Source organism: Corvus cornix, chromosome 2 (assembly GCF_000738735.6).
Source record: "Corvus cornix cornix isolate S_Up_H32 chromosome 2, ASM73873v5, whole genome shotgun sequence".
Classification (NCBI taxonomy): Eukaryota; Metazoa; Chordata; class Aves; order Passeriformes; family Corvidae; genus Corvus; species Corvus cornix.
In genome coordinates, this window is record NC_046333.1 from 124,462,994 (window position 1) to 124,475,598 (window position 12,605).

Consider the following 12,605-nt stretch of genomic DNA (forward strand, 5'->3'; position numbering starts at 1 on the left):
GCTGTGTAATGATGAGAATGGTTTAGGTAACTGTTAGGCTAATTTTTTATACATAATTCAGGAGTCTCTTTAGTTCTTCTTGGTGATCCTTTTTGCAGCCTGGGTAACTTCATCAATGCAGAAAAGTATGCAGAGCTGCTCATAAAATTGGATAGTAGAAACACAGAAATGCCTGCATGCTTCTTCACGAGGTTATGCAGTTTCCATTAGATAAAATGAAAATACATTTAAATTCGGTATTATTAGTGCAACTAGGGGCTAAGGAAAAGCCTCCAAACCAAAAATACTGGAAAAGGCATTGTCTTACCTAGCATTCATGTGAGTATTAGTGTATTATCACGTCATGTCTTTCCAAACCAAGAGAGGCTAAAAATTATTTTGCGTGTCAAATCCCAGTTCAGAATATATTAGTGCTTGTAGGATGCATAAGTGCATCACACCTGACAGGATTAAGAAGAAAACACATGTTTGGGGGTTATATCTTATTTCTTTCAAGGTGTATGTCAAACAATTTATGCTAAGTACAACCTAATTATATAAATACAGACATCAAGTTTTGATTCTGTCCTTTTTTTATTCTTATTACAGCTGTGTGTATTTTCTAGCAAAACTGCAAGTGTGTTTGGTTTCAGCTGCGTGGAGTAATGGCAGAGTAGGATAATGCAGATGTTAAAGGAAAAAAAGGTCGTTATAAAACATATGTAAATTAAACTACCCAAGCATATTTAGTACATTCACTTCAAAAAGCCTGCAGATACATTTTCTGTAAAAAACCAGAACAGCTTTTAACAGCACTAGGCTTATTCAAGGACTATGTATTTTTCTGTTACTCAGTAACTGATACCTGAAGTGAGTGTTGGTTAATCCCCTCATTAATGAGCCAATGACAAATAATCAAGAGTTTACTGCATAATTATGTATAATAACATATAAATACTGCATAATTATGTATAATAACATATGATACTTCTCCCTTCAAAACAGCTGTCCCAGTTTTCTTTGTCCATAACAAGCTAACAACCTGTTATTATCTGTGGAATGGATATATTTTTCAAGCCCCAAAATACAGGTTCCAAGGACTGTGTCAACACGTTTTACCTAAATTAACTAAAAGCAACACTGTGTACATCTGATAGAAAACTGGAAGAGAAATCATAAAACAGAAGCAAAAGAAAGATTTTTAGTAGGGAAATCAGCAGGTGTCTCTCCTGCTCAACACTCTCAAGGTAACCAGTGCAATCCAAGAAACTTGATCGTCTTACAGGTGGTTGTAGCTAAATGAAGTCGTGAGGAGAAAGTACATTGAAGAATGAGGACAAGTCTCTGCAGATCTAATCTCTAAAACAAACTGCTGGTTTTCTAGGTGCTAGAGAACACAGGAGTGAAAAGGATGTTTCTGTATAAAAGTTGTAGGGGTCCAAGCATCTACAAATAATGGGGGCAATAGGGTGTTGAAGTCATACGGAACTGGAATGAAGAACTGGCTGTAGAAATTAGTGATTGAAAAAAATTGATTTTAGTCCACAGTAGAAATGTTTTGGGTGTAAGCGGGGGGAATAGTGATAGACACTGTAAAGTCAGTAATGTTACAGGAAGAAAAATGAGTTAAAAGCTGCACATTAGCAGGACTGGTAACTATAGCCAGCTGACCAACTCACACAACTGTATGGTGGCTTAGAATATGGTATTATTTGGTTTTGTTTCTTTTTTTAATACTGCCTGCTGGTTTCAAAATGCTGTGTAAGAATTACAATCATGCTCTTGAGAGTGTCTAGCCATCAAATTTTAAAGGAAGAATAGCAATGTGCTTAGCAGTTTTGGGATTCTCAGAACTTAAAGGCAAATTTATTTCTGTAAATATATTTTAAAGCCTTTAGTAGGAGAGCTCTGCCAGCAGAAAGAAAAATTTGGTACCAAGATAGTGTATTACAGATTAAATGGATTTAGATTAGTGAATTTTTTCAGCAAGTTGAGAAGAATCTTTCAAGAAGTGGTGTATTAAAACCTTAGTGCCCTTTCCCTGAACCTCTGTGCTCTATGTTTAACACTAAGGTAGTGAAATACTTAGGCTTTTTGTCCAGAAATGAATTTTCTTTTAAAAACAAATACCTTGCAAGAGTGTTTTTTGCTCTTCAGTTTTGGGGGGTTTTTTCCTATATTTTTTTTAGTAAGATTTCTACCAGGAAAGTTTGGCTTGCCCACATAGTAGTAGTCAGAACAGATGGAGGGCAGAGCGGGCAAAAAAGTAACAAAACCCTGAGATTACACTCATCAGGTCTTCTGCAGTATCAGAACAAATGTAGGATGTTTTGTAGAAGGTGTTTGGACGACTGGGGCAAAAGGGATTTCTGTCCAATAGTAAATAATCACATGTAGATCCATCCTGATGGAATCCTTTCTAATTTGAGAGATGAAACTGAAGAAGAGTTTTCTGAGAAAGTACCTTGCAAAAAAATTGTGTATTTATTACTCAACCCATAATGAACAGAACAAACCTCACTGTGTATAGGCCAATCAGCTTTCCATGCAAGTTTTCAAGAGGTTGAATGTGATAATTCACAGTACGCTTTGAGGTATTTGCCTGCCTAAATACTCAGTGCATGCACAAAACACAGCTATCATGTCTAAGCTGTTTGCAATGTTCTTTGCAAGGCAAAGAACTTTTTTCCACTACCAGTGTGCTCTTTCTTCTACTCAGAAAAGAGAAGGTGTTTATGATGCTTATTTCTATAAACAGAAATAAATCTGCTGATGTACCATGTGATCTGAAATGAGGGAACAATAAGTATCTGCATTGAGAACCCTGCCTTTATTCTAAAGATCTGTAGATTAAAATACGAGGCACTGCTACCTCTATCTAGACCTCCTTACAACTAGCCATGAAATTTTCTTCTCTTAAGTTATTAAGCCAGTTCAGTACAAATTACTCTGAATCCTTGCAAGGTACAAGAGACAATGTAAGTCTTAACATTATTCATTGTTATGTATCTATAGCTGATGCGTCTGGTGTTCAGGGACTTGTGTCTCACTTGCACTTACCTTCCTGTTGCCTGAACCTGTGAGGTCTTTAATTGCTACATAAAATACAATACTTTGCATATAGATACTAAAAGCATTTGCCAATGCTTTTCTTAGCCTTCTTTAGACAGACTGTGAGTTGCCTGCTCAGTGGGCCCCTGTAGGATGTGATCTGTTCCTCGAGTCCTTCTGTGGTTTGCAGTGAGACAGCTGGACTGAATACCATGGACACAGTGCTGAAACCAGACGCACAGAACTGAAGCAGCTTTAACAAACAATTGCTTCTATTGAAGTTGCTTCTCTTCATAGCAAACTTTGTTCAGATTGGCGCAATGAGGTTTTTTCTCTTACTCTGTTATAGCATCATAGTGAATACATTTTCAAAAATACCCCGCTGTTTTTGTTAAATTCATTATTTTTTAGCTACTTTTGTCTTTACTTAAAGTGATACTGTTGGTTGTAGTAGAAATCTGCATCTCAAAAGACTTCCAAAAACAAAGTATAGCTATCTTAGTGGTAAAGAGTTTCATATTTCAGTTTCAATTTCTTTTTACTTTGTTTATGAAACTGATGGATGAACAGTCAGGGTTCTGGTAGCAAGACCTCTTTATATTAGGGTGGATTACTCATCCTTTTTTCCTGTGTTATAGAAGGAGAAGGAGATGCACAACGAAATCCAAGTGAGCAAACCGGGGAGGCCCAAGGGGAGGCAGCAAAGCAAGAAAGCTGACATCCGACTTTGACCGAGTGGAGCAGCTGCTGGATGTTTTCAGGCTACAAGAGTGTGCTGGAACAAATTTGTTTCCATGAGCAAGCTAGTAGAAAAGAAAGTGCATGTGTCTTCACTGCTGGAACCCACTCAACACAATGCTAAAAATCTGGGTACAAGCTGTGACAGAAGACAGAATTTTCTCTACCTCTGTCATTAGCAATGGTTGAACATGTATTGATTTTTTGGGATAGTGTCACCAGATGGATCCCTTCATAATGACTACTCGATGGGAACACTTTTAGAAAGTAGAACAGGTAAATCTTGTAGCAAATGGCCTTTGAAGCATCAGAGGATCTAATTGTGTATCTTAAGCAAAGGCTTGTGTGATCCTCAGAGTTTAATATTCTCTGGCCAAAGTGTTCGCCCATTATAAGAACTGTAAAGAAAGCACTGTTTTTAGAACTTTGCATCTGTTTTACAGCTCTGTTATTTACAATGGTTTTTGTATTGTACAACTTAGATGCTCCACACTGCCCCTTCTCAACTGCTCATGAAGAATATTTCTGTTACTGTGAATTTTTCTACCACACGTTTTGAAAGGGCTGGTTTTTGCATAAGGTGGTGATGTGCACATGATAGATCTAAACGTCAACCGCTGAATTGATCATGCCTAAACCTAAATGACTCAGCAACACTAATTTGTTACTAGATGAGCCTTCAAAACGATTTGTTAATGTGAATACTTGAGCGTGTGTTGTGTCCTTGGTACAGTTTTGCCACTCGCCTGTAGTTAGTTGCATATCAGAGACTCAAATTGAATCTTTTATGTTATTCTTCCCCATTTTTCTAATTTTGGTCCCAATTTCTTAATCTTTCTCTGAGATATTTTTTTAAAATGTTGTTCCAAGTATTTTATTGTTATGGTAGTTTTAAGAATACATTTATAACCTTATATGGGTTAAAATTCAAACTAATTCCATGGTGCTAGAGGTTTTCCTGATTCACATTGTAAAAGACAGGCCTTGTTTACACATGGGAAAATAACTGGCATAGGTTATTGCCAATTATGTATTCTGAATGAGTTTTAGAATGCAGTATAGTCCAATGAATGGATCCTGGTCTAGATCCAGCAAGGGGTTCGATTTTCACTATTCCTTGCCTTTGCCTCAGTTGACCAGGCTGTTGAGTATGCACAGCCATTAGCCTGTTACTGATGCACCAGAACAGCCAAGTGCTAAAATCTGCTACAGCAGCCTTTTGGCTTCGAGTTGGAAAGGGAAGTGAGAGACTCTAGCACCCAAAGCCTAGGTTTTTTCCCATTTCATCTATTCCAAAATGACAGTCCAAACTGGGCCTTCATCAAAATACCAGGATAGCTTGTCCATCCAGGACATCACTTAAAATATCTACAAATTAATAACCTGTTCTGCAGTAGCTATTGCTGATTGATTTTTTTTTTCCCCCCTCATCCTGCCCCAATAGACAAGGCCATACAGGAGGCTGAATGCTGCAAAATGGGGCAGCCACACCTCTGTGTGACTAAGGTGAGTGAAGAGTGACTGATAGTAAACCATGGCAATCACACAAGCACCAATCACAAGGTCAGAAGATTTGTTTTCTTTTATTAATAGGAGGTGATGTCACTTTATATATAGTATATATATATATTATATATATTTTTGTGTTGTTGGTTTCAAATGTTATGCACTTTTTAATGTTTGTAAACTTTTACTAATGAATAGTGTGATAGCTTCCTGAATATATTAATCATCAGTTAACAAAACATCTTTGTGGCCACAGCTGTTTGTTTCTACCATATGTATCATAGTACTTGTCACCTGAAAATCTTTTGTGAGATATGTGGAGGAAAAAAAACACTTCTGATCAGTATTATGAGATCATCTATTAGTGTTAATAAAAAACAAGCCAGCCGTATGCTTGTGGCTCATGCGTGTAATATTAACTCTCACCTTTCAGTGTTTGGAAGCTGAATGCCTTGCTGTCTTATTAGCTGTCAAATGCCCTGTCTTCTTGGTAAGAGAAGTAGTCCATTTGCTTTGAAAATACTGTTATCCTTAAACAGTTTTTATTCATTTGTTTCACTTGGTGGTCCTTTCAAACGTAACACATTATTATTGACCTTTTTTAAATTTTTTCTCCCCCTTTTGCTCTTGCATCAAGTCTTCAAGCTGAACTGGTTGTCCCTTTGTCATGGACTAGTTACTCTCAATCTAGCACAAATGCCAGAAGAAAATAGGATTCTAGATTTTTTTTTATAGTGTTACTTTATTGATGATCTATGAAACATCATCAGTAAAATGTTGCAGAAAAAGGCAGTAGTGAAATAAGTATTTACAGTATATTAAAGTGATGGTTTTCCTTATTTTCCTTCAGTGCTTTTCTTTATTTCAGTATACTTTCCTTCTTAATTCTTTTGTGTTGTTAAATAAAATTAATTTCAGCCTTTCCTCTCTATTTTGTACTTGTTTCTTCTATTTCTCCTCTTTTTTTTCTCTTGTTTTTCAACAAATTATGGAGACTTTTGCTGGTTTTTGAAATACATCTCTCTGTGATGAAAATAACATTGTTAATTTTAGTGGAGTAAAAGGCTATTTATGTTCCTCTTCCCCCAAAAGTGTATGAGTGCTTGCTTTATCACTTGAACTGTGCTTGCTGTCTTAATTTTGGATATTTCTGTAGCATCTATAAGCAGGCCTCACTTAATGTAAACATGTGCCAAATCACAACACTGTATCTTGAGTATTATTGTTACCAAAGCAATTACAGAAGAGCTACTTTAAATATATTCACACCTTTACTGCTATGTAATTGCATCATATAGCAGGGACACTGATGGTAGAACCAGACTTTGATTGGGTTATTTTTTACTTTTGTTAACTATCTTTTTCAGCTAACCTGACTCTCTGGCTTCTGTTCCAGTATCTTCTTTATATTTTATTGTGTTCCTGAAAGTTAAATGTCTGTTTAATCCATGATTATCTTAAAAAGATCTTGCCAGAAAGCTATATAAACATAACGAAGTCAGGACTGAAATATCAGCATAATAGAATACTCCTTATCCTTAAAAGGTTTGGCTTTGATGGGATGGTGGTAGGTTTGTTGTTTCATTTTTGGGGGTTTCTTTTGCTGTCTCTTTAAATGGATGTTTTCAGTGCTCTTGTCACTCTGAAGGACCATCTCGTAAAAAGTCTCTGTATTCAAGTTCTTGTTTCCATAATAAAGTCTATGACTATATCCACAAGCATTGCACTTGCAGGGTTCAGGTTCCCTGTCCACTTAAAACACATGGAACTTTTAAAACTAGAATTGGACAGAGATACTAGCATTTCTTTCTTCTGCTTATTTCCATTAATGTTGGCCGTGTGCTTCAAAAAGCATGTGTTAAAAGACAGCAGCAAGCACACACATTTGTTACTTCATCAAACTATCATTTTAGAGCCAAAAGTTCACCACGACCTTCCAGAACACAATTATTGAATGTGAAAAAATGTCAGTATACTTGCTCCTCATCTACGTAATTTCTCTTGCATTTTTTTTCCCACAATTTTGAAATGGGAAAAGGTGTATCCTTGTAGGAGTGCAAGTGGATAACTAATTATCTAGTGTCCAGAAGGAGCAAATACCAAAGTGGTTAAGATGGAATTTCTGCAGTGTGAATGCCTTTCTCAGCTAAACTGGAGAATTTCAGGTGTTCTTAATGTTTGTATTTTATGTTTCAGAAACTTCACTGAATTTTGTTCAGAGGAAAGACTGAGAGCTGCTGTAGAGACTGAGTACAGTATAGTAACCTCAGCTTTAACAAAGTTTCCCTTATCTCAGCAGTATTCCTATGTTGAACTGCTCTATTTTTGCCAACTTGTTACTTTGTTTTGCTCTGCATCTCTTTCTGGCTGGTTTATTTTCTGTCCTGTGGTTCCCTGATGTAAAATAATACCCTAGAAATACGTGCAGTGCTGTATTACTGTGTATTGACTGACTAAAGTCTGGTAGTGGATAGGATGCTTTCACTTAATCTTTTTTGATCAATGCACAGAGTGGGATCTGTTACAAAGTTCTTTTCAAGAAGAAGCAGTAGAGCCAGGAAGGAAGTGTAGATTCAAAAAGATAGGCCAGCAATATAAGGAGGGTATCTTTTCTTAATAGTAAGGCAGGTGGGCCCAGTGCACAAAATAGCTTCCTCCATCATATGATGAACAGTTAGGATGTGCTGATAATAGCTAAAAAGAAGACAAATAGTTCAACTTTAGGTGATATTTTGATTTTAGAGCCAGCTTCAGGTTCTCAACAGTACTCTACAACACAAGCATCCATAAATCTGTGGCACGTACCCTTGAGACCAATCATAGTATCCAACAGGTTCTAATGAAATCAAAGGTATCTCTTGTTCTCTAACACAGAACACAGAATGCTCTTAAAAAGATAAATACTTAACAGATAAGAAAATTATAGAAATAAAGGTAGTAGCAGGAACATTCTCACTGTTCTCTATAGCTTCAGGCTGAACTTATTTTTTCCTGCGAGAGAGTAGGGACAGAAATGATCAATGTGGATGTTTGGTACATTTCCACTACTTTCTGTAACATATTGCTAATATCTGTCTGAGAGAAGATAATGAACAAACTATGGTGTGGACAAATCTCAGATAACAAGGTACTGAATCAGTTCCTATTGTTGTTAACTCACTGTCTAATAATGAGTTACATAGTGAGTTATCTAATGAGCGTTAACTCACTATCTAATAGAGAGTTAACAAAATATGAACAAGTCTTAAAAGCAGAGAGTAAAGCTAAACAAAAATATAGTGCACTCACACTTACAAAAAGCATCCCCATCTTCTGAAAGCAGCAGAACTTCATGTTCTATCCTTTTACATTTATTTTTACATTATGGCTTTGGAGTTGCTGATGTTTTAGGATGGAGGACAGGTCGGACTTGTCAACACATGACGTGTGTGTACAAATGATCTCTTGGTATTTTAAGGCAATGTGTGCTTCGGTACCCTGAAACCAAATGTTTATTAAAAAAACAGTGCTAGTGATGATTTGCTTATGACTTCTTAAGGTAAGCTTTTAGCAAATTAGCCATCAGTATACACTTTCAATCCTATTTGTTATTAAGGAATTCTCTGGCACTGATCCATGAGTGTAGTGTGATAGTTGGTAGCCTTATAAAAGTTTGACTGAGGCAGATGATCTTGAGTGCTCTCAAAATGTCTGAGACAGAAATATTCATGAAAAATCCACACCACCTTCTTGCAATAGCAAAGACAGATGATACGTGTTTTATCGGTGGTTAATCAGTTAATGCTTAGATCTAGTTTCATGAAAAAACACCTTATGATCTTGAAAAATTAATCAGGTTTTTGCATACAAAAAGATAAGAGATGGGATTTTAAAAAAAGGTAGCTTGGCAGTAATTTATAGGAAATAGTGACATATCACCTACAGGGATGGGAAATCTTTGTTGAGAGATCAAATCTTGAGCAGCTCTGCATGTGAGTTGATCTATTCTACATCTGGTTTGTTGCATTAGCATGTAAATGATGTCTCATTGTGCTCATCAAACATGGGTATTGCAGACAGATACACAAAACAGTTTTTAAGTATGAACCCAGAAAGAGAGGCTTCCAAGGCAGCAAAGAAGAAAACGTTATTTTTAACCGCACAGCATGCTAACAGATCCATTTCATTACTCATATATTTTTATTTGCAGGTCCTTCTTTTCAATAAAAAAAGAGCAACACATGATTGTGCAGAGAAATTCAGTATTACAATGTGCACATCAGCAAAACCATGCATTTTTCTTAGTAGGATTCAGTTATTTTTAGGGTCCTCAAATGGCAAGTATCTAGCCAATGTGTATTAGCTATGTCTTTGATGTGGGAATCTTATTGTTAAGTCTCAGTGAAATTTCACTGCATTTCCTACTAGTTCAATCAACTCACTTTAGTTCAGTCAACTCACTTGCCTGTAAAATGTCTTGTTATCCACATTCTTTCCAGTTCAGTGAGTAGCTGGCTATTGATGAGAGAACACATGTATTGTAAAGATATCTATCTGCTGCTTTAATATTTCTCTCTATCAATAGAACTCAACATATATGAGTCCTTGGGGTCCGGATTTACTTTAAAATGTCCTGGGACCGCTGTCACTTGTGGGAATCCAATAACTGGTCCTGGAAGAGGCTATGTTAAGTTTTTGGTGGAATGGTGTTATAGTTACAGATGAATATAAAAGACCAACACTATGCATAAATTTGGGGAGGAAGGGGGGCTTTAAGCTTACAGTGTTACACAGCCAGCCTGAAAGCCACATCCTCACAGAAATGTGGCTACTAAATTAGATCTGGCAAAGTTAAAAAGCTTTTAGTATTTTAAGAAGTTTTGCCATAACCCATAAAACACACCATTTTCAGGCTAACAATTTCTTCTCAACAAGGATGGTGTGCACTTTATCAAAATGCATTGGTTAGAAGATGCAGTAAAAAGTAGAAAAAGTCAATCTGGCTGTACAGCCATGAAAAAAGTGTCATTCCTGCACATTGCCCTCCCTCAGACACAGCGTCTACAGGTCCTGCTTGTGACTGTTGCAACATTGTATTTTAGTTTGGTTGGAGCAGGATTTTCAAGAGACCCTGTGGAGTACAACTGAACCATACCTCCTATCACCAGGCTCATTTTATCAATTAATACTTTCTTCCTATCTGATGTTCAAATGAGAGTAGATTTACTGTTCACTCTGATGTATACTTCTGAATATCCATGTGGTAATAAAAATGGCTCTACTTTAGGCTGAAGTGTAATAGGATGTCTTGTAGTTATTTGTAATGTCTGTACATATCTTATGCCTGTATTTGCACTGAGACTGCACTGTATACTTTCCAGTTAAACATCACAGACCAAATGGGAATATGCAACATAAAAATACTGTGAGATATTTAGCTTTTTGAAGTACACACTCCTGTCTTCTTGGAAATTATACACAAGTACAAATAGGGCACAACCTAAGTGTTTCAGTAAAAATCTTTGTTTTCACAGCCTCATCTGTGATCCTGCAATGCAGTCAAAATGTAGACTGTGTAACATCTGATTATAGTCATCATTTCCCTAGCAACAGACTGATATCCTCACTCAATACATTATACAGTTTATTTCAGAGAACAGGGCATGCCAGAAGGGAAGAAGATGGATGACTCAACAGGTCTTTTTCATCCGTAATTCTTGCATCCATGGAAAGAATTAAGAACTCTCTGGACACAAACACAACATCCTCATTTGTTTGGAAGTGCAGATACCTACAATGTATAATAATAATTATAATGATTCTATAGAAAGTGCTACTATTTTGGCGTTATTATGGAGCTTCCCCCCCAAAAAATAAAAAAAAGGCAAGCAGCCTGGAAAGTAACCAGTAAATGGCACACTGACACCTCCTGGTGGCACTGGGGTGTATTTTTAAATAAAAGGATTCGGAATTAAACCAACCCATAGAAACAAAGGTCTAAACAGCTACGATGGATCTGGGGTGATTAAGGGATTGAGAAAAATCTTTGCAGTCATGAGAGCGAAGTATTGTAAATACATCTTTTACATGAATGAATTATGACCTTGGCTTTTGTACTTAATCTGTTAAAAAGACATTATTTTTCGGAGCTTCCCCAGGCACTGCACCCATACCCCATAAATAAGATTTCCATAACTACTGGAAATAAACCTGGGGGTTTTAAAGTAGGCCTTGAAACTGGTTGCAGTAGATGAACTGAAATCAGAAATGCATTATTGGCTGGTCTTCATGCAAACTCTGATAGCCCCGAGGACAGCCCATAGAATCCCAGCCTATGTTCACCAGTGTGGCAGCACAGACAAAACAGTGTAGCTTCCTGGTGACATTTACTATCAGGAAATTAATAATGTGAGTATATAAAATAAGCTTTAAATTAAAATAGTCGTCATAGCAAAACCAAAGAACAGTCATCTGTAATTTATGGAAAGTTTGTGCTTATTGGAATTCCACCCCCCCTCCACCCCCCCCCAAAAAAAAAAACCCTCAGAACAAAACACACCAAAAAAGACCCAAACGAGCAAGAAAACAAACCTCAGAAATTTCATCAAGGCAAATTCAGAAGGAAAATTCCAAAGCATTACAGGGTGTTTATGATAGACTTCTCTTTCCTTGTGCTATTCCCATGATCAGGGCCAAACAACTAGGTCTTAAAAAGACAAATAACGAAGGGATTTGGTGGCTATTACCATAAGTAGCCCAAGATGTTTCAAAGAGAAAAGGAAAATGGAAGAGAGCTCTGGTGAGTAAACCTATTTTCTACCTTCTTTCCTAATGTCTGAAAGGTGACCTAGTGCTGCAGTGGGTTCAATTTTATATCAACAAATTTTTTCTCTTTTCACTATCTTCTTCAACCTTCTCCAACAAGTCTTGTGACCAATCATTTAGGATTATGAAACAGTTCTGCATAAAACAAAGCCACAGAGAAATTTCATTCCCTTTAAAGTGGCCTATCTATGCTTTCACAAATATAGACCCCACAGAATATTGTAATATGAATTGTGACAGGGGTGGTAAGTTGTTTTGCAATGGTACTTCCAAACAGAATCATAGAATGGTTTGAGTTAGAAGGAGCCTTAAAGATCATCCAACTCCCCTGCCATGGGCATGGACACCTTCCACTAGACCAGGTTGCTCAGAGCCCCATCTTTGAATACTCCCAGGGAGGGAGCATCCATAACCACTTTGGACAACCTGTTCCAGTGCCTTGACACCCTCACAGTAATGAATTTCTTCAATACGTAGCAAAAGCATTACACTTGTGTCACTCAAAAACCAGAAACTGCTATTTCACT

At 36.8% G+C, this 12,605-nt stretch overlaps 1 protein-coding gene across 4 annotated transcripts in view; it reads left to right on the forward strand.

The window, feature by feature from the left end:
• Positions 1-10,552, forward strand: part of PKIA (cAMP-dependent protein kinase inhibitor alpha) — a 48,661-nt gene extending 38,109 nt beyond the window's left edge. For all 4 annotated transcript variants that reach the window (XM_019289296.3, XM_039549121.1, XM_010405062.4 and 1 more), the window contains exon 3: positions 3,669-10,552. In XM_019289296.3, the coding sequence (XP_019144841.1) occupies positions 3,669-3,748 (80 nt within the window). In that variant the 3' untranslated portion in view covers positions 3,749-10,552. The remainder of the gene's footprint in view (positions 1-3,668) is intronic.
• Positions 10,553-12,605: the final 2,053 nt, after the last annotated feature.